Source organism: Necator americanus, chromosome X (assembly GCF_031761385.1).
Source record: "Necator americanus strain Aroian chromosome X, whole genome shotgun sequence".
NCBI classification, from domain to species: Eukaryota; Metazoa; Nematoda; class Chromadorea; order Rhabditida; family Ancylostomatidae; genus Necator; species Necator americanus.
The window spans coordinates 7,683,953-7,705,672 of NC_087376.1; the positions used below are offsets into that span (position 1 = coordinate 7,683,953).

Consider the following 21,720-nt stretch of genomic DNA (forward strand, 5'->3'; position numbering starts at 1 on the left):
TGTCGCCTCATTCCAACTTTCGCATTGCGTTCTCGAGGGTGGCTGTGAATATTTTGGGTGAGATTGTATCACCCTGGACCCCTCTCTTCACGTCAATGATGATGTCCTTGTAGAATGGCAAAATTCCGCTCGTGAAGTTACTGTACAACTCTCGAAGTACTTTTATGTACTGAGTATAGACGCCTTGGTTGTCCAAGGCTTCCACGACCGCTTCCGTCTCAACTGAGTCGAAGGCCTTCTTCAAGTCGATGAAGGTGAGACAGAGCGGTATCTTGTACTCTCGTGATACCTCGATGAGTTTGGAAACAGTGTGAATGTGGTCAATCGTGCTGAATCCTTTTCGAAACCCTGCTTGCTCGCATGGCTGTCTTTCATCCAAGACTTTTTCAATCCTATTAAGGATCACTCTTGTAATGAGTTTGTTGATGACGGACAGTAAGCAGAGTGGGAGATAGTTTCCGATATCATGTGAATCTCCCTTTTTATACAACAACGGTCTTGCTGGTCTTCCATGTTATAAGTATTACATAGAACTTACCTGTTTTAATGATGACTGGTAGTTCACGTCGACTGTCTCTATTGGTTTTCTAACCCGTCGTGCAGCTTCATTTCTTCTTGCTTCTTGTTCAATCTTAATCTGTTTTGGAACCTTGCACTCCGACAGATAACGTGCAAAGAGCCTCGCCAGGGTGTTGATAAGTACTGGCGGAAGGTTCTTCAGGTGTTCTGGTCTTATTCTGTCGGGACCGAGTGCCTTGCGATTTCCTACCGATATGATAGCATGTCGTATTTCGGACGGGAGAACCTCTGGAATGACATGTCCATCTCTGCTCAGATGATGAGGAAGCAAGTGGACATGGCTGTCGAAGAGATCAGAGTAGAAGTCGTAGATGATTTTCTCCATCCCCCTTCTCGATGCAATGGTTGTTCCCTTCGGGTTCCGGAGAGCAGTCATCCTTGTCTTGCGACTGGCGAAGTCTCGACGGGCATAGCGGATCTTTTTCCCCGCCTCTGCAGCTTCAGTCAGCACTTCTGCTCTTCTCTCTTCAAGGTCTTCCTTTATCGCCCCTCTGCAAAGCCTTGCGAACTCGGACGTGAGTTCTTGGCTCCCTGTAGCTCGTGCTGCTCCGTGCTGGCGTATCAGCTCAAGAGTTTCAACAGGCAGGCGTCTCTTGGTGGTTTTAAAACTCTCAGCTTTCTTCGTGCTGTCGTGAAGGTGTTCAACGAGCCGGTCATATTCCTCGTCGATGTTGTCCATTGCGGAATCTTCCCAGAAGCCGGCTGGCGTAGCGAAGTGATCCCAGTTAATTATAGTTCTGGCATTTCCCTCTCTGAACTTGGCGGTTTTCTCTTCTCTCCTGGTGAAGGAAAATTTTCCTCGGAGAAGGCGATGGTCCGATCCCGTATAGAACTTTGGCACAACAGCGACGTCCGCCAGGCCCAACCTTTTATTTACGATGATGTGGTCTATTTCATTACAGTACCCTTCACTGGGTGACTCCCACGTCCAGCGTAAAGAGGAGGGCTTTTGAAATTGCGAGTTCCCATGGATGGTCTTGGTCGTCATGATGAACTCGGAGAGCCTCTCCCCTTGGTCATTCCATTGTGGGCTGTGGGTCCCGATGTGAAGTTCCTCAGGCGTTCTTCTTCGGCCACTTTTGACACTGAAATCGCCAATTATGACCTTGTAGAAGGAATGATCTTCTCGGTAGAACTTCTCCAGGTCCATATAGAAAGCTTCCACTTGGACAGAGATTAGAACTTAAAGTTCTTTCAGTGGTTTTTCTTAGTCCAGGTGCAGCGTATTCGCTTTTCACGGTGCTTCTCTAACAGGAGCCGTGTCGTGTGGATATCGTAGGTGGTGCTGCAGTAGGAGACAAAATCTCACTGATTAGTGGGTAGATAGATGATGTCATCAGTTAGTAAATGTCTAAAGAGGCACAATTGCAATGATTTAAGACGAATGTAATTCGGTCGGAGTTGGGATGTGAACGCCGGAGTCACCATCAAGATTCGATAGCTGAAAACCAATAAATATTAGTAGGATGTTCGGAAAGTATCTGCCGAAATACGGCAAAATTTCAGAACAACACAACTTTTTAACAACATTTTATTATTCGATGAAGTAATCTCCATCAAAATCGACAACCTTATGCCAACGTCTCAAGATCACGGATTCCTTTGGCGTAGAACTCCGGCGACTTGGAGGCGAAGAAAGCCCGAAGGCCATTTTCGAGGTGGTCACGATCAGCGCTTCTGTTCCAGGTGATGCTGAAACGATCGGAGGAGGTGGTAGTCGCTCGGGGCAAGGTTCGGGCTGTACGGTGGGTGAGGTAGAACTTCCCATCCGAGCTCCAGAATTTTCTGGGAAGTCTTCTTCGCGATGTGAAGGCGCGCGTTATCGTGCAGCAAGGGAACGTTGTTGAGCTTTGGGTGCTCCTTGCGGATCTTCTCGGCCAGTCTTTGCAGTTGAGCGCAGTAGACCTCGGCAGTAACTGTCGTGTCGTCCGGCAGCGGCTCGAAATGGTAGATTCCATGAACTCCTCACCAGACGCTCAGCATGACCTTCTTCTCATGAATTTCACCTTTCACGAAAGGACCCGGCATTCCATCGCCAGCGCACCATGCACGTTCGTGGGTGTGGTTGACGTAGAGGACCCATTTTTCATCTCCAGTGACAATGGTGTCCAGTCAGTCGAATCTGCGGCTTCTGGAGAACAACTGAGTGCAGATGTCCAAGCGTCTTTGGTGGTTGTCGTCGCTCAATGCATATGGGAGCCACTGACCGAGCATTTTCACCACTCTGAGAGATCGCAGTCCATTGCTCACGGTGGACAGCGAACAGCCAAGACTGGCACCAAAATACCGCACACCTTCATATGAATGCTGCTCCGCTAGATTCTTCAGTTCGTCGAAAGATATTGCAGTCGGTCGACCAGAGCGAGGCTCATCTTCGAGTTTCTTGTTTCCGGCTTTGAAGCACTGGAACCAGGCGCACACAGACCGCTCAGAAGGGGCTTCAGTGCCGAATACTTGAATTAAGTTTCAATGGGCTTCAACAGCGGGGTGGCCAGATTCGAACTCGTAAGGGAGTACGTGTCGAATATAAGTGGAATGTTCGGCCATTATAGTATGAAATAGGCAAGGAAGAGGGAGCTGTTATAACATAACATATCATCATATACGTTATGTTTCATTAACACATATATGTTATGTGTATACAAGCGGTAGTGTCCTCATATAATATATTTAAAACGGGAACTTCCAGAACATCTCAAAAAATCTGCATTACTGCGGAATTTTTGGCAGATATTTTCCGAACACCCTAGTAGTTGAGATGATACTATGACCATCGGTTCCCTAACATACTGTACCGCTCCTCACCTTACGGTTACCGGCTTAGAACTTTTATGTAGCCATTCACGGTCGACTATCAAGCACTGATGGAGAACGGAGACAGATCTCTTTCGGAAGGTACGCTTTTTCTCGCGCTCTCCTAATATGTCTTATGACTAACTCTTAACAAAAGTCGTCCCAGATGATATATCATTTAACAATGCCTGGATACCAAAAAGGTCAAACTTGGGACAGATGATATAGTCGAGTCAAAACGACATGAAGTTGGGTGAAGTTGTGTAAGCGGTGCGATTAGAATCGAGGGAACTCCCCATTAGCACCACTCGCTGTTGCAGTTCGCAATGGTCCTACTCCGATCCCAACCGGTAGTTTCAGCGCACCTCTAAGAGCGCATCCGCTCACGTAACTGCACACTTCTTCATGTCGTTTCGACCGGACTAGCATCATCGACAAATTTGATCAGCTCCTTTCAGCACAAATCTGCTCATCGTCTGCAAGTAAAAAGCCGAATACAACTGAAAGAGACCATGAGAAGTTTGTTGGATCGCCGCTTATGAAGTGACCAAAGTAGGGTGAAATGGAAGCGCAAGAGATCCCAAGTGTATTCAGTCGGTTAAGTGTGGCGCGTGCACAGCAACTTACATCTTTTCACTGCTTGACAGATGGTCCTTCTTCATTCTGCGCATTACTAATCGGATGCTCACTGCGCTCATTCAGTTGAGCACATCCAACGCCGCCTAAACATGGACGCCTAAACGGAGAGCGGGAATGAGGCTTCTGTTCTCCAGAACCCCCGGCGGTTCTGCTCAAGACCGGCGGCACAAATCGCTTTGGTAATCGCTTTAGTTTGGAAACCTTTAGTATGCCGTATGTTCAGGTCCCGCGACGGTCGACTATAGTCGAGTCAAAGCGACGTGAAGCACGATGCAGCTGCGTAGGCCATTGCGCTCGAAGCTGCGCGGTGGAGACAGCGGTTGGAATCGAGGCGGCACCATCGTGAACTGCAGCAATGAACAGTGGTAGAAGGGATCCTCACTCGTTTCTAACCGCTACGCTCCACCGCACTGCTTCGAGCGCAACCGCTTACGCAACTGCACTGCGCTTCATGTCGTTTGGACTCTGCTGTGCTATACTGCCATCTATAGACATTTACTAACTAATGAAAAATTACAGTTCAATAACCACCGTTACATATGAACTGCACAGAATGTGCACAGTCGAATGAGAGAGACATTATTCAATTTTGTCAGGATAGAAAGGAGAGGCCTCCACAACGGTTTGCCGCCTCATAGTGGCGTGGAGGTGACTATGGAAACCTAGCTAAGAGCAAACCGCTGCTAAGATTCACCACCGTCTTGGCAAAATATTGCAAGGTGGCTACCTGATCCATACAGGTTGGGCGACGACCTGTGGTGAAAGCTAAGCTCGCCGTGGCAGGGCTGCATAGTTTCGGGAAGAGTCTTTTTGCCACTCCAGCATATTCACTGCCTCAGTACCCTGTACACTGAGCCCTGCCGCCTCAGACGTCGGACGGCGTGGCGACCGGTGAGAGGTGATCAAATCTCAGGTTGCTCAGGATGTCATTGATTCTGGACCAAGGCGACACACGCACGACTTGCCATGGAGACTGTCTTAGACCGTGTACTTACAACTCACAAAGCGAGAACAGTGCCCACAGACGCTGACCTGCATAGCCTTTTCGGAGTGCAGAGCGTATCAAATTTCACATGATTGCTCTGCAAGAGACCAAGTGCAGAAGGAGCGACGTACGAAAAATGAATGACGGTACAGTCGTCATTCGTGGAGAGAAGGTTCCGTCGCGAAATGTAGGCGGTGTTGGTTTTGTTGTGCACCCATCTGTCGTCTATCTTGCCGATTCTCACGAGATCCTGTCACCACGTCTGGCCATTCTTCGCCTCCGCCCTTTGCTCCAAAAACCCATCAGTACCATGAACTGCTACTCACCAACATCAGCAACTGATGAATCCGAATTGGACGCGTTTTACGAGGAACTGGGGGAAGTGATTTGCAGCGAGAAGTCCTTCTACAAATTCGTTGTCGGAGACTTCAACGCAAAACTAGGAAAGGCCACAGAAGTGGAATACAATTTGGACTAGAGGACCGGAATGAAAATGGCAATCGTCTTGTCGGGCCGTTGTCCGCCGCTTGCCTCTTTCATGAGAACTCTCTTTTCATGAAGAAATATCATCGTAGGTGGACATGGGAAACGCCCAATGGCGCGACTCGTGCGGAGATCGACCACATACTCATCAACCGGAGGTGGTGTCTACTTGACGTCTCAGTAGTACCATCCTTTTGTAGTGGTCACTGATCACCGTCTCCTTCGTGCGAAAATACGACTTAGCCACACGATGGAAAAGAACATCTGCTATTGGCAACGAAGGAGAAAAGAAGTCCTCTACGACGATTGCGTACTTGAGGACTCCTTGTCCCAAGGTGACTGGCACATCGAGGAGGACCCAAACGTAGACTGCGAGATGCTGCTCAGAAGATTACGGGCCTGTGCTGAGCGTGCCTCGAAGCCGCGCACGACAAACTTGGATCGAATTTCGAAAACCACCAAAGAATTGTTGGAAAGAAGGGTTTTGAGGCTTGATCCGAATGCATCGCATATTGAGCGGTTAGTAGCAAACACTAGCAGCAGAAAGGCGTTGCAGGAGGATCTTCTGGCATACAGGTAGAAGAAGATTCTAGAAGAAGCACAAGATGTACGAGTCTAAAGAAGTGCCGCAGGGATCTCCGCGAATACAATATTTCGCTAGCAGCCTTGCTGAGAGAAGATAGGACTCGCACGTCTTCTCGTCGTGAGATGGAAATCGTTACGGAGAGGTTCTACTCGAATCTTTTTCGTTCATCAACTCCTGTGTCAAGCCCAATCATCCCCACTGGCGAAGCTCCACCACGGATTCTCCCTTCGGAAGTACGAGTCGCTATCAAGAACATGAAACAGAACAAGTCGCCATCCACTTCATGTAATCTTAGCAGCGCACTTGACATCCTGCCTTCAGAAAGAAAAGATCCCAGAACAGTGGAAGACCTTGCGAACCGTTCTTATCCATAAGAAAGGTGACCGAGAGGACCTTGGAAACTAATGTCCGATATGCTGGCTGAGCGTGTTACACAAAGTATTCCTCATCCTCACGCGATCAAAATCACGCGCATATCTAGGACGCTGGATGAATCCTAGCCTCAAGAACTAGCTGGATTCCATCAGGGCTTTAGCTGCTTGGACCACATCCAGACCATGTCGAGGGTCATAGAGGTTTGCCGGGAACACCGTCTGCCCCTCGTTCTAACTTTCGTCGACTATAAGAAAGCCTCTGACAGCGTAGAAACGAATGGAATGCTGTCGGCGTTGGTCGATCAAGGTGTGGACGCGCCGTAATGCACCACTAAGATACATCTTTTCCACCACCCCCTCACCATACCTTTGGAACGGGCGTACGACAAGGCGATATTATATCGCCTGAGCTGCTCACGGCTGCATTACAATAGATAATGAGATCACCTTTCTGAGAAGAAAGGGGTGTACGTGTTACTGGAAGATTTCTTTCGAAACTTCGTTTCACGGACGACATCGTTCTGTTTTCGAGCAGTTCCAATGAAGCAGAAACGATGCTCAACGGATTGAACGAAGCAGGGAAGAGAATAAGACTGCGAATAAACAGAAAGAAGACATAGTTCATGACGAACGCCTACTGCGAGGATGGAGAAATACAACTTGAAGGCTCCCAAATCGTGGAAACTTCGTCATACGTATAACTCGGACGTTCTATGAACATGGAAAACGACTTGAATGAAGAATTGAATAGAAGAATGATAGCTTGAAGGAAGAACTGAATAGAAGAATGACTTGAAGGAGAAATTGAGTAAAAAAAATAAATAATAAATAAATAAATAATAATGAATAAAAAACTGAATAGAAGAATGATATAAATGATAGCGGCATGGGCAGCATTCGCAGCCTTCAGGGGAGCCACGGACCAACTGACGGACCAAGATCTTCGTACCCATCTGTTCGAGTCGACAGTTCTTCCAGCGCTCTGTTCACAGAGTCACCGCTGCCACGTCTAGGAAGGTACTTACTGCCCACAGATACAACACCTAGCCGGTGTTCGTAGCTCCGACTGAAGAGGAATGTACCGTCTTCGCGACCCAGCGGAATATATATCGAAAGCAAAACATGGACGGGCCGGTCACATCATGAGAAGAATCGACGAAGAATGGACCAAAAGAGCGCTAGAGTGGATCCCAAGAGATGGTAAACGCTCTCGAGGGAGACCGCCAACGAGATGGGGTGACGTGTTCGCTAAACGGATGGACCAGCTGAGAGCTCAGCTGGATGCGGCTCAAGGTCACTCGCGAAACTTGAGAACATCTTGGATGAAAAAGGCGAAGGAACGAAATGAGTGGAAGAGATGCTGGGCCCCGAACGTCCAGTGAAGACGGGCCATCTAAACATCTACGTATCTAAGTAAGAAAGGAGAGGGTGTGCGTATTGAGCCGAAAAAGATGTGAGGCAGTCACTCAGCTGAACACTTGTGGCACCGACTATATGTATATGATAGTAAACAAAAATGGTTCCCATATCTTGCTTAATTTATGTCCTAAAGTGTTTGTTGGCAGTAAAGCTTATTCAGTCAAAGTTGTATTCAGTTTGAAGAACTCTGTGAAATGCTGCCACATTGTAAAAATGCTTAGCACATCTCCTCGAAAATTCTTAGCACATCTAAACAAGCGATGGACTTGAGAGGCTATTCTTTGTAATAGTTCCAGCAGTGTTCGCACTTCTAATTAGATTCGTTGAAATTCGACCACTTCCGCATTTTTAAGTATTTTCTTGCAAGTGCAAGTGTTTTCTTTCGAAGACGGAAGACACTTCTTACTGTTCTTCTTCTAAAATGTTCTTCTAAAAAGGAATGAAGTTTGCCGCAAACCCATATGCGGCTATGCTCAAAGTAGGGCGTTGGAACTACCGTTTGCGATCAACGTGGGACATTATCTCCACTCGGACTGGAGAGCAGAGGGGACCTGAAGAGCATCTCACCTGGATATTGAATACTCCATGAAATACTTACTACCCCTCACTATTGATTATAGCTGCACTCGAGCGGAAAATGTTCTGCAAGAGTGGGAGAGAAAGAAAAAGACAGAGAGTGAGACTAGGGGATATTGATCCAAAGAAATTAAAAAATGATGAGGTAGCTTCCTCTTGTATCTGATGAATGAAGGATAAAAGTGAAAAAGTGTCTGGCATTAATTAACCTGCTTGGGATGCGCCAATGTCTCCACTTTAATTCTTAGTAGCTTGAAGTTTACGAACGCAAAAACAACACAACGCAAGAACGACTCCAAGCAAATCTGGCTCTAATTTATCGACCTGAGAAATACGAAAAGTTGAGCTGGCTGTATAGCGATTTGAATCATCGACTGTGCACCCACAGTAGAAGTTCATACCAACCGCCCCACACGAGCACTAACGTATTTGATGAATATCATAGCAAATGTTATATTTTGTGGTGCCCCAAGCATATAGCTTCGTAGCCTCGAAAACGAAATAAAACTAGAATTCAAAACCGCAAAAAACGAAGGATTCGAATCCTTAAAGACATCACCCCACGAATCTGAGGTGGTGCAAATTTCAGGTGGAGTATTCTTATAAGGGGTAGTAGATTATGAAGAGGAGGGTGAATCCGTCCATTTCTTCCTAATCGCCGTAAAAAAAACGGCCCGAAAGATGCGGGACCGCACAAGGCTGGCGCGCTCCAGTCGAACTCCTTGTCGAAAATAGTGCGCCAGAACGCCTGAAGCCGTATCTTTCGGGCTATTTTTTACGGCAATTAGGAAGAAATGGACGGAATCACCTCCCTCCTTAATTTACGATCCCGTATACGAATACTCCACCTGAAATCGATACCACCTCAGATTCGTGGAGTGATGCCTTTAAAGGCAGCTTACCTGGGGTCTGACGTGGTGAAGAAAATCGCGGGAAAAGCTAGAAATGGGGTTGTAGATTGCGGGATCAAGAGTGGTTCCGCTCACCCTTCCCTTATTGTCCAAAAAAAACAACGTGGGAACCGATTTAGTTTCTACTAGGACCTTTAGAAGGCTCCTCCAAGTATACGCTCTGGTCCCCACAGCAGTCTATTCAGAAAAACCATGAGTAACTAGTGTAAATCATGCTTGATACTTCACTTGTAGGAAATTATGAAACGCGTGCAATGCGGTCGAAACGACTTGATTTGTGGTGCAAGCGGTTGTGTTAGAAGCGGCGGGATGGGAGCTTCGGTGGTCCTTCCTATTAATCAGTATCAGATTGTATTATAGTGAAAAGTCGAGGGTTCTTCGTAGGCGGTTTGAAACCTCTACATTTCAGCGCGATTGTTTCTGGTATATTGGAGCATTAATCGTTTTGTTTGTTTAGGGTCCAGGAAAATTAGTCAATGCTGTCGACCATTACTGTGATGGTGGTACATCAAATTGGCAGGAAGTTCATCTATTGGTAATTCGTTAATTTCGCTAAGCTAACGTCACAGTTTGGTAGAGCACATTCTCTAGTTAAAATCGAACCTAAGTTCAAGTCGGTTCAAAACGTACAAAAGCTCAATGCGATTGCGCAAGGGACTGCGCTCGAAGCGCTGTAGTGGAGCGTAACGGTTAGGATCGAGGGGAATACTTGCAATGCTACTCATCGCTGCAGTTTGCGACGGTCCGGCCTCGATCCCAACCACTAGCTCCACCGCGCCGCCTCGATTGCAGCGCTCACGCAACTGCATCGAGTTTCATGTCGTATCGATCCGATTGTAGAAGATATGAGAGACGAAAAAAAAGGTAAAGACTCAAAATTACTTCTGGTGAATTCTGCAGAATGTTGGAACGAAATCAAACCTGTTGAGCGTTACTACGCTGAAGATATTTTAATATTAGTTTACATATTAATGCCAGCTACACTTGTTAAATGGTAAAGCATGAATGTATGCCAAATGAGCTGAATTTGTGCATGTAAGTTCCAACCACAGTTTCCATTCATATTATCGCAATCTCGCACGCGGCTGCAACGCGGTACCAGGTACCAGCTATTGAATGACCATAACGGCCGCTTCACAGATCGATCGCCTGGGATCGACAAGCAATGGTAGGCATAAGGGCAGAGATTTTGCTGAGGATGCTTATATCCAATTACCTAGATAACTATTCGGACTTGATTTCATTATTCTTCGAATTGGAGGTTTAGAGAGAACCTTCTTACGTTCACAACGGAATTACTGGACTGTTTGCAGAGTTTTTTTCGATTTTTTCCGTATGGTTTCGATTGAGCGGTCTCAACACAGTTTCCATCTTGCTCATTTCAAGAATGTTACAATATGTTTTCAAAAACAGGTGAATATTCACGTGAACTATTATAGAACGTTTCCGTGTATGGTTAACACTGATTACTGTTTGCTTCCGTTTAGCCTGAGCCACATGGAGTACGGCAAACTATCCAATCAACTCTTTTTAGCCGTTTTTTTTTCTTTTTTTTTAGAGAAGATTCTTCGCCAAGCTTGTTTCCGCTGCTACGAAAACAGAAGTCAAAAATGTTTCATATTATTTGAAAACTGGATATGTTATCAAACATCTATTCGCTATCAGATAACGAGAGACAAGTTCATTCGAAAAAGAGAAGAATAGATGTTCAGCCAGAATATCGCATCAAGGTTAGGTCTAGTTCCTATTTCACTTTCTATTTTCGAAGAAGCTAATCCTGCCATATTCAATCTACATCCGTCAATCACTGCAATTTCTGTACTCTATTCACTCTCCGCTTCAGTGTGTTCTGCTTTTTTTTTTCAAAACGTCGATAACCTTGAGAGTAATCATTAAGGTAACTGTGAAAGTTTTCACTCGATAATGTATTGTACAGGCACCTGGCATATCTAGATTGCATAGTTATTTTGTCTGCCGTAGTTCTTTCTTTGAAATCGCATTTTCTGTATGTTCTGTAGGTCTTATTTTAGAGAATGATATTTCTTATTTCTTCACGTAACCAACGACAAGCAATACGACATGTACCACGAAATCTTAAAGTTTCTAGTTTTTTCTTTTGCAATTCATTTAAACACAGTCACTTACTGAAAGTCATTTGTATTTTGTTATCATGGTTCCTTTGTTTTGGTCAACTCACTTGATAAGGATATCTGAGAATGGTCAACGTGATATTGGAGAGAGACGAACGATAAGAGACCACCGTGAACCTGAGGGACACTACGGGGCATTCGATGCCCAGGATCAATCGCCGACTGATCACGCACTTTTCGCTTTCCTTTCTTCGATCCGCGACAAAAACTCTCGTGCTTTCAAGTTCACTATTAGCAACAGCCTTCGATAACAGCAACAGGCTTCCGAGAATTTATTTTGTCATCTTTGCTATCCATATTTCTTACTTCTTCTTCTTCTTAGTTTTGAATGACGCCATCAGTACAAATTGATTTCCAACACTCTATTTACCATCTTTCCTTAAATGAGTTTACCTATTTTGTAAAGTTCAGCATTTACTATGTTCAGGATGAAGATTGGTTTCATAGGAGCTGGAAAAATGGCACAAGCTTTGGCAAGGGGCCTCATAAATTCGGGTGAGTTTAACGTTTATGCTACGACATAAATTTAAATCTGTATCCTCAATAAAACGTAGTCCCTAATTCCGACTTTTTTAATCCCTTGCAACACTTTCCTTGGTATTTGTATCTGCATTCTTCTTCTTCTTCTTAATTTCAATACGCATCTGTCTGTATACTTCTTCAATCCTCTTCCCCATCCTTTGCGTAGATTTTTCTCGTTCACATCTTCCCCCTCATGTTAAAATGTAATCTATGAAAAAATGAAAAATAAACCATGTATCACACCGAGTTTAAGAAGCTGGTCAAATTTCATCTCATCAATTCCTCGTCCCCCTCTCCCCACATTCTATATTGATCAGTGTGACGAGATCAAGAGCAGGTTGGGGTAAGGTGATCGAGTAGATCAAATTATTATCGTGAATCTTTGACCAAACTTTAATTAACGTTGAAAATTATCGTGAGATTTCTAAAAATACTCCTAAACTAGTCTGCATGAAATTTTAACAATTACAGTGTATTCACTTTTATTTAACCTAAAGAACTTAACTTTAAAGAAGCAATTAGCTCTTATCCTGGGAAGGCCTCATTTTAACGAATCTCAGCCTGTATGGCATCGTTTCTGGGACATCGTTTTTTCCTGTCGAGAATCGCTTTACACTATGCAAGATTGCCTTTCAGTATCATTACCACCATTAGCACCTGAGCAATCCGACTAGTATTCTCAAAATCAGGAGAGACCCTCGATCTCTGCAGTTTTGAATTGTGACACTATTTTTGCCATGTTGCAGTGTAGTAATTACTATGTCTCTCAAAATCTCACGAAATTCTCAACTGTGGATTTGTTCGATAATAGTTACGAGCAATGCATTCTTACTGTATTGTAGTTTGTATCTGCACTGTTTCATAGAAGATACTCGAAGTTCTGAGCATAGTTTCACAACATGAATTATGATCAAATTTTTGTAAAGGGATTAATTAATTTTTTTCCTTGCAACAGCATTGAAACAACTTTTCTCCTAGAGTAGATTTTTATCTTCGTTGATAAGTCTCGGATTTGAATATCAAGTAAAAAAATTGTCATTACCGTTGAATATCGACAACGGATATTATAAATCAAATACAACTACTTCCGTGTAGTTTCATGAATGCCATTCGAATGCAAGGCTGAAATTATTTTTTTGAGCAACATACCGTTGAAATTGTGGAAACAAAGAAATATAGTACTGAAAACTCTATTTCTACAACAAAACAAACAGCTACGAATGCAAAAGCGATGCTACATACATACTCTGGTGGTTCTTGCGGTTTCGAACCATCAACCGCGCAGCTAAAGTGAACCCCTTACTGATTATGTTACAACCCATCCATTTCTATCTCAAGAATAATTACAGAAATTGTCAAGAACATATCAGCACCTCTTTTTGACCTGTTGATCAGTATGTTAAGGATAAAATAGCTTCGTGAATACGCTGGATGAAAACATCTACATTGCTCAATTCTTCAAGTTTAGCACTTATTCATCTCACTCCCGTCTACATAGTTATAATAAATACTAAACTGTTGCCTACTGCGAAAAATAATACTTCATAATAATTTAAATATGTTGAAATCTAGATATCACATTCGTTTCTTTCAAGTATGAAATATAAGAGTACAAATTTAACCGGAAACGTGAAAGATTATTGAATATATAAATGCCACGTGAATTAGGAAGATGTTGCGATGTTTTTGACCAACAATGAGTTAAGCAATATCGTGTATAAACCACCAAAATGGAGCTTGTATCCATTTTTAACTCTTTTATTTCATACCATATAGCGTTCAAACAACTTTTGTGATTTCGTACTGTTGAAGTGTAGTGTTCTCTGCAGAACAAAAAATCGCTTGCATCGGAGAAAACTCTAAATCCTTTGTTTACTTGCGATATTTGTTGTGCATGTCGTTTATCACTTTTGTACGATGATCTCTCAGTAATGTATACACTCAGCAACGAAACGGCTCACTAAAGGAACCGCTATAAGGCCAGATAAGTGACTAGAATGATATTAATGTGATGAATAATTATTTATAACCATTAGGCAATACTTCATATGTTTTTAAATGAAAAGAGTAGTTTTTCAAACTTTCACGAAAAGCATAGTATAATAACTGGTTGCTGTGGCGGTAAATGTTGGAATGTTTCGGATTCTATTCAGGATTTCTTGATCTCTACAAGATGTCTCTAATAGCATGAATTAAGGTTTATGAAGAGACCAACGTTGTGGCTTTTGAACATAGCTATCTAATTTTCAATATATATAAAGAATCATTCTTATAAGGGGAGAGAGTGGAAAAACTTTACGGGTAAGGTGAAATAAGAGAAAATGCAGAAGCAATCGCTCTTCTCTATCTCCGACGTTGTGTTGATTTTTCCAACTGCCAATAGTTAGCCATCACTATAGCAAAAAACTTGTGAAAAAATGTGGGATTTATTCTAGATATTCCTCTTGTTTGATATCTTTGATTCACCTGTTTTTCTTACATATTTGGTCGCAAACTGATCAGTGTAGTGTTCTTAACACTAGATTATTTGCAATAATCGATGATTTTGCTCTAAAGAACCGATAAGGACATTTCTTAAGCCATATCTATGTATACAGAAGTTTAAGTAGAAAATACCAGCTTAGGTTTCAAAAAAACTGTTGAAAATGTTGAAAAAAAAAGATTTTTGCTTCTCTAAACGAATCGCTATCCTGTTAAAACGGAATCTTTCAGGAAGAATTGCTCCCGATAACATAATTGCCAGCTCGCCAAAGAAAGATATCTCATTTCTTAATGATTGCAAGGTATTTTCTACAATTCTGTCACTGTATTTTGAATTTCAGGAACATGAAACTTCTATTCTTTGCACACAGTATGCATCTGTTTGAATTTTTTTCAGCTTCTTGGGCTTCAAACTACTCACGACAACACAGAAGTTGCTCACAAAAGTGACGTTGTGTTTCTCGCTGTAAAACCTCCTTATGTTAACAAAGTATTTCCCCTTTACATGGAGAATAACCTATGAAACAGAACTACGTTTGTATACGCAAAAATTTCAGGTCACTTCGGAAATTGCACCAATCTTAAGCAGAGAACAGCTAGTTGTTTCTATAGCTCTTGGAATAACCATAAGGAATATTGAATCGGTGGGTGATAGTTGAAGGTTTTTTTCCCGGCTTTTCAAGTATTGCACTTCGTTTGACTTTAGTTATTGCCTGCAAAATCTCGTGTGGTTCGAGTAATGCCAAACACACCGGCTGTGGTTCGAGCAGGAGCTTCTGCTTTTGCAATGGGTTCTGCTTGTCGAGATGGGGATTCGGATATTGTTAGGTAAATAGGGTCAGCTCCAAATCAATCAACCGAGTGAACGCGACGCGTCCACACACCTTTTCTTTTTGGTCCTCCTCTATCAAAGTTGCATCGCGCACAATCGGTTGAATACTGTCGTCGCGGACTAGAAATGCAAAACATAGTTTAGACTTTTTACTTAAAGTCAGCACATCACGAATCTGATGCGGTCAGGGAATCCGCGTGAAAAGTTAGAAATGGTGTTGTAGATTGAGGGACCCGCCGTGGTTCCTCTCATTTCTCCCTATTCGTCATAAAAAAAAATTCTTTGGAACGACGCTACATACTTGTTCCTACGAGGTACGCTAGAACGCTTATATACGCCGCTGGAACACCACATACACGTTCCGGTCCCCTCAACAGCCTATCCGTTTGTTTCACTTGAACAGACTAGTGAGAAGTCATCACTGATTTTCGACCGAACTTGAATACGGCGCATGCATAAGGGTTGCGCATTGTAACTGAAATCGTCGTAAAAAGGTCCCTTCCAAGCCGTTTTTTTACGACGATTAGGGAGAGATGAGCGGGACCACCCCAGGTCCCGCAATCTACGACCCCATGTCTAACTTTTCCCTCGAATTACCTCACCACGTCAGATTCCTGGTACGGTGCCTTTAAATTAGCGTTATGGTATCGTTTGTTAGGAGAAAGACCTCAAGAGCGTCTCCAACAAAATTGTGCTTTCTCTCGATATTTATCCCCTTATCCTCCCACAACGAAAGCCGGCATGGATTCTGTTGGTGAAAAGCAACCAGTACGATCCACACTTCCAGGGAACCGAAGTTTTTAATATGGCCTTCGTCGCAACAATATTTTACAACCCATCTTTCTTTCGTTTCTTTCTATCACATACTACTTCGCTATTGCTGTACTTCACAAGGTTCTCTATCTCTACTAGTACCAATAATATTACCACTAATACTAGTAATAATGACAATATTTGTAATAATAATAGTATGACTAGTAGGAATAACATTCATTGAATTAACAAAATGATATATAATATTAAGAAATATTGCAATAAAAATACAAAGAGATAGATATAAAAATAATGCAAACATTTCAGAGATTTGCTTAGTACTGTTGGATTTGCTGTCGAAGTTCCAGAAGCGCATATCGATCCAGTAACCGGTCTTTCAGGTTCCGGTCCCAGCTACGTTAGTTTGAGTTTGATATCATTATTCGATTTAGCAACGAATCATCACATTTTCGTATCCGAAACAAGGTGATCACCTCTTTGCAGATGTTCGCTGTCATCGAAGGTTTGGCTGATGGCGGTGTGAAAGTTGGCCTACCACGAGATCTGGCTATTCAACTTGCTGCTCATACATTGTTAGGAGCAGCTAAGATGGTTTTGGAAACAGGTGCATTTAAACAGCGCTCTGTACAGCTTTGATAGAAAATATATTTTGATTCACATGTTAGAAATCCGAATCCTCTAGCAAGTGGACCGAAGAATTTCTCTTAACATCGTTAAAACCAGTACTCACGGTGAGATAAATTGTGGATATTGTTGTCTGTTGTAGTAACATAGGACGTGTTTCTATGAAAAATGCTGAGCTGCAAAAATACGGGGAATGACAATAATTTTTTTCTTCTTGTTCGCGTAAATTTGGAGTGCCTAGTGCGACTACGAAAAATGTCGTCGCGAAGGAAATTGCTGGCACTCATCACCGAGTAAGTGATGATAGTTGTTGTGTTGCAAACTTTATATTTCTCATTCTAATTCTACGTAGAAGCGAATATCTTCCGGCAAACATCTGCGCGAGTTCTAATAACTCCTCTGTATGGTCATCGAGACCTATGATATACTGCGTCGTTAGTATCGTGCAGACGGAAAAAGAATTTTTTCTGGAATATAAAGGACATCATTCCGTTAAGGAGGAACCGGTTAAAGAGCTTGTCTGAATAAACGAATTAGTACCGAAAAAAGCCATACTTTGAATGGTTTTTGCAATACATTCACCAAAAAAGAAAGAAGACAAGAAGACAAAAAATGCACGATTGAAAACATCCACTTCACGTAAGAAATAGACACTTAGTAAAAAGAAACTACTGTGGCAGGGAACTCGCTTGGAAGTATTTATGCGTGGATTTCATTCATAAGCATTAAAATAAATGCGGTTCTCGCAAAAATTCTTGTTCCTTGGTCATTGCACAGCGAACATCACGTGGCTGCGTCCGATAACCGCGTTGCAGCCGCATTCAAGGTGGTTCAAGATTGCGCCAACCATAAGAGCAAAAAGTTTGTCGGTGACAATATGTACAGGAAACCTCAACCTCATGAACCTCATTTAAATAAAAAGCAATAGTTTTTCACTCCAGGCACTCATCCTGCTCAGTTGAAAGACGATGTACAAAGTCCAGGAGGTTCTTCTGTGTACGGTATGCATAAGTTGGAAACTGGAGGATTAAAGGTTCGTTTAGTCGGACGCATGTTTCGTAACATAAACTTTTGATACGTCTAATAAATTGAACTTCGTATCTTCCTAGAAATTATATTTCAATACTCTGAGTTCGGTTTTTTTGAATGAATGATTAGCTGATAAAGTAGGCATCGAAATAATACTCCATTCATTCCACGTAGGGCTTTTAACTATGCTGTAGAGGCGACTTATTCATAGTTCCGAAAACGAGGCCTGATATTTAATCATAGTGAACAATATTGTCAACATGTTGTTCATCTTTTACATTTGGGGAATTTCTTATTATTTGACAAATGAATATGACCTAAGACTATGAGTCGTGATCGATGAAGATCTTCAATAACGTAGTCCGGTTTTCGGTGTACTGACCATTTTCCACGTAACATCAGTTCACCGGAAAAAACGGCTCCCAAACCAGGTCAGGACTGAAGACGCAGGCATTCGATGCACTTTAGGACAGACTAACCTTCTGGCAACCATACGACGACTCACGGGTGGTTCCTATGCACACAGACGTATGACCCAATACGCAATTGCGTACGTAGTCCTATCCACGCACTATCATACGAAAAGAGGATTGAAAACTACAAAAACTAAAAAAAAATTAGCACAAGGACACATTCAGCGGACAGAACACGAGAAACATGTGGTCGAATGCGATAGGTTAAAAATGACTTAACCAGTCTCATATCTTAAGAACAAAAAAAAAAGCACACACACACAGCCGTCACTAGGCATTCCAACGGAACTTTTTGGAAGGAAACTCGATAGAGTTTCCAGATATTGCCTTTTCTCAATAGGCGTTACTATTCTCATAGAAAAATCGACAAGTGAGAGAAAGATGTCTCAGATTGTCACACGAAGAAGAAAAGGAGAGAAAGATTGAAGAAAAATGTGTGCAAAAGATAACTACAATCACTTACGAACTTTATGTACGAGTATGAGTATATTTGCAAGCACGAGGAGGAAACATCCAATTTCATTTCTTGTTCCTTTCTTTTGAAGAATTTCCAGTGCTGCTTCGCATAAAAATCGCTGTTTCACGCCTTTAATAATCAGAGCGGCTGCGAACTGTCAGCGTTAATGGCTGAACGGCAGGTCGAATTGGCCCGGGCAAGAGGGAAAGATCGTGAGAAGACTGCTTTGTCTATGTATGCGTGTTGATAGGAAAAATTATGGGTTGCCTAATGAGATGTTGGCAGAGAACGTTTTTTTTTTTTCAGATTTTCCTAAAATAAAGTAGAAAAGGAAACAACAAAAGTAGCATATTGGCGGTCACGATTTGCGTCAGTGGGGTCTGCCACATTTCATGATCTATCAAATCAATGGCGAGGCGCAATTTGCCAAATCGAGTATGATTTCCTTCAATCATAAATCGATGATGCTATGACCCGTTGTGTTCAAAATCTCCAAAGAAGTCCTTGGACCTCTTCAAATCTTTTGATAAATCCAAGATCCTACTAACACTCACTCAGGGACAAGCGAATTGAAGAAGTCCACACTAATTTGAAGTAAGAATTGATCAGGTTGAATCATAGTTCGATTTGGCAAATTGTGTCTCGCCATGATTTGAGAGATCACGAAATGTGGCAGGCCCCATTGAAATCGTGCCGTGGAGGAGACTTATTCAGAGTTCCGAAAAAGTTACTTCATATTTAATCATTTTGGAAAAATTGAGTGCTAATTTCTCGCTAGAATTGTGCCAAACAGCAAAATCTCTTTGATTGAGCATTATTTCTTTGGAACAGTTCCACCTTGCTTATCAGACGATATCTTGTGTACTGACAAATCTTTGATTCCTTTTTCTTCTCTCAAACCAACGCATTTTTATGTCTAATTAATTACCAGTGATTGTCAACTTTACCTTATAAATAAAATGCCGGCTCAAACGGTTTAAGAAACTTAAAACTAATGCTAGAGATCACTAATATCGTTGTAATTGTGTGAATAGACTAAGAAAATCTAAGATGAATTGTTTATTTGGTTATTTTTTCCAGGGTCTCCTTATGGATGCAGTCGAAGCAGCGACAAACCGATCTCGTGCCACAGGAGACAAGGCTCTTCCACGCGAAATAAGAAATTCCGAGTTGTTGTAAAGAATCTGCTGGAAATTTCATAGAATTTTATTTTGCTTCTACGATATTCGGGATTTGAATTAACTTTTGTTCATATTGAAAATAATATTGGATAGGATTAAATAACACTTTTTACTCACTTCATAACCACGACATAACTCCATTAGTGATGCAGAAAAGAATAAAGATGTTTCTTTCCTACACACATATTTCCACTTAAACACCGTTTATTGCAGGCAGGACATATACGACGAAGAAAAATCGGAAGTTGACGAGGCAATTTTCACTCCGAAAAGACATGCTCTAAGACGTTGAGCGCGATATCATACCAGTTTATTTCTATTAATCCTTACTACCTCAACTATTTCGTCCTTGTTCTGTTTTTTTTTGGTTCATCATTATGGGTAGAAATTGCAGTAGTAACGCAACACATTAGTGTTTCGTTCCTGTCCAATTAGTTTATGAATATTTATCTTAGCATGTTTAAACGTCTTCGCAATATTTGCTGAGGTCTTTTTCTTGATAATCGATTACTATTCAGTATATTACCTGGGTACGCTGAACATGTTTTTTTTCTCAATTTTTATGATCTTATATTTGAAAATATTTGAAAGAGTTTACAGAGCTTACTACCCGTTTCCGCCTTATGCTGCTCGCTACAAATTAAAAGCAGCGTATCACGAAATTGAGGTGGTACGGCAAGTGAAGAGAAAACCTTGAAATCGAGTTGTAGATTACTGAAATGATCGTGGATCAACGGTGAGAGTTGATTTCGTAGTAAAGAACGCTGTCTTCCAACCCGTCTTTTTCTTACGATGATTAGGGGAAGATGAGCGGTTCCACGCTCGTTTCCGTAACCTAGAACCTAAACTCTATATAAATTCTCCCTGAGCTTTCTGTACTACGTCAACTTGTGATACTCTGCCTTTTGAAAATTTGTTCAAGACGGTCATTGACAATACCGATAGGTGAATTTATTTAGCTTGGTGTCATAAAAGAGAGAAATCAGTGAATTGACAATGTTGATTATTCAGGAGAAAATGGTTATCATATCAGCGGTCAGAACACATCAGGATCCCATTCGGCAAACTTCAACTAAGCCCACGCAGAAAATGAAATCAGTGCATGTATTCAACGAACAAAAGTATGGAAGAATCAATATATGTATAAAACTGATAGTTTCGAGAAAAATGTCTGTCATTTTAATGGTTGGCATATGCCAAGGCCTCATCTGCTAAGCTTTTAATTCCTTTAAAACAAAATAGTACTCGAATCAATAAAATCGATGTAGCCAATAAACTTGTCAAAATTGGCACATGAAAAGTAGCCTATAATCTGCAGTTTGCCCAAAAGATTGAGTTGACTGCGAATTTTGAAAATCGATCAAGTACTTTAGTAGCTAGTATCGTATTCGAAAAATGTGCAAAAACCCACATATGTTTGTGCATATTTCCACAGCTTTACATGTGCGGAAGAAAACAAATGAACAAAATCTGAAAAGTTTATCAGTGCTGACAAGATTTGATGCGTCAGAGGATGGGAGGTTATTGAGAAAGAAGAACCGGAAAGGATGATCAGTTATCGAGTTACAATAGCGCAAACGTACTTGCGTCTAGAACTTTGTTGATTAATTTGAAGCGTATTAGGAAAAAAGTACGTACTTAACGTCTACCAAAGAACACTCATCCATGATCAGCCCTTTCTGTGAGCTCCAAATTACCTATCCATTTTCGAATTAAAATTGGAGACTTTTGACGCATCTCGTTAAGAAACGGAACTTCATCGTTATCGTCGTCGTCGAGGAAAATCGCACATTCCAAGAGAAATTCATTCATGAAAAGTTCATATGTCCTGCAGATAGCGGCTTTGTAAATT

At 42.0% G+C, this 21,720-nt stretch overlaps 8 protein-coding genes across 10 annotated transcripts; 5 read left to right on the forward strand and 3 right to left on the reverse strand.

The window, feature by feature from the left end:
* Positions 1–7: 7 nt before the first annotated feature.
* RB195_021762 (uncharacterized protein) lies at positions 8–1,729 on the reverse strand (the record flags this gene model as incomplete). Of its 2 annotated transcripts, none has more annotated exons than XM_064208654.1 (2): positions 8–289; positions 539–1,729. In XM_064208654.1, the coding sequence occupies 2 exons, from the start codon at positions 1,727–1,729 to the stop codon at positions 8–10; spliced, it is 1,473 nt and encodes a 490-aa protein (XP_064064535.1). The 2 variants fall into 2 exon arrangements, with proteins under 2 accessions (XP_064064535.1, XP_064064536.1); XM_064208655.1 differs by having other exon boundaries at positions 8–478.
* Positions 1,730–2,113: 384 nt separating this feature from the next.
* On the reverse strand, positions 2,114–2,347 carry RB195_021763 (uncharacterized protein; the record flags this gene model as incomplete). The annotated part of the gene is made up of 1 exon (XM_064208656.1): positions 2,114–2,347. The coding sequence occupies one exon, from the start codon at positions 2,345–2,347 to the stop codon at positions 2,114–2,116; it is 234 nt and encodes a 77-aa protein (XP_064064537.1).
* On the forward strand, positions 2,269–2,883 carry RB195_021764 (uncharacterized protein; the record flags this gene model as incomplete). The annotated part of the gene is made up of 2 exons (XM_064208657.1): positions 2,269–2,310; positions 2,392–2,883. 2 exons carry the CDS (start codon positions 2,269–2,271, stop codon positions 2,881–2,883), a joined length of 534 nt encoding a protein of 177 aa, XP_064064538.1.
* Positions 2,399–3,804, reverse strand: RB195_021765 (uncharacterized protein; the record flags this gene model as incomplete). The annotated part of the gene is made up of 4 exons (XM_064208658.1): positions 2,399–2,571; positions 2,624–2,710; positions 2,787–3,032; positions 3,678–3,804. The coding sequence occupies 4 exons, from the start codon at positions 3,802–3,804 to the stop codon at positions 2,399–2,401; spliced, it is 633 nt and encodes a 210-aa protein (XP_064064539.1).
* A 1,280-nt stretch (positions 3,805–5,084) lies between these two features.
* Positions 5,085–5,474, forward strand: RB195_021766 (uncharacterized protein; the record flags this gene model as incomplete). Its single annotated transcript, XM_064208659.1, has 1 exon — positions 5,085–5,474. The coding sequence occupies one exon, from the start codon at positions 5,085–5,087 to the stop codon at positions 5,472–5,474; it is 390 nt and encodes a 129-aa protein (XP_064064540.1).
* Positions 5,475–5,729: 255 nt separating this feature from the next.
* On the forward strand, positions 5,730–6,439 carry RB195_021767 (uncharacterized protein; the record flags this gene model as incomplete). Its single annotated transcript, XM_064208660.1, has 2 exons — positions 5,730–6,055; positions 6,112–6,439. 2 exons carry the CDS (start codon positions 5,730–5,732, stop codon positions 6,437–6,439), a joined length of 654 nt encoding a protein of 217 aa, XP_064064541.1.
* Positions 6,440–7,515: 1,076 nt separating this feature from the next.
* RB195_021768 (uncharacterized protein) lies at positions 7,516–7,821 on the forward strand (the record flags this gene model as incomplete). Its single annotated transcript, XM_064208661.1, has 1 exon — positions 7,516–7,821. One exon carries the CDS (start codon positions 7,516–7,518, stop codon positions 7,819–7,821), a length of 306 nt encoding a protein of 101 aa, XP_064064542.1.
* Positions 7,822–11,049: 3,228 nt separating this feature from the next.
* RB195_021769 (uncharacterized protein) lies at positions 11,050–20,160 on the forward strand (the record flags this gene model as incomplete). 2 transcript variants are annotated; one of them, XM_064208663.1, is made up of 11 exons in its annotated part: positions 11,050–11,075; positions 11,923–11,990; positions 14,730–14,800; positions 14,896–14,988; positions 15,056–15,142; positions 15,205–15,326; positions 16,411–16,501; positions 16,588–16,708; positions 17,670–17,761; positions 19,768–19,862; positions 20,082–20,160. In XM_064208663.1, the coding sequence occupies 11 exons, from the start codon at positions 11,050–11,052 to the stop codon at positions 20,158–20,160; spliced, it is 945 nt and encodes a 314-aa protein (XP_064064543.1). The 2 variants fall into 2 exon arrangements, with proteins under 2 accessions (XP_064064543.1, XP_064064544.1); XM_064208662.1 differs by lacking the exon at positions 11,050–11,075 and having other exon boundaries at positions 11,924–11,990.
* Between the last annotated feature and the right edge of the window lie 1,560 nt (positions 20,161–21,720).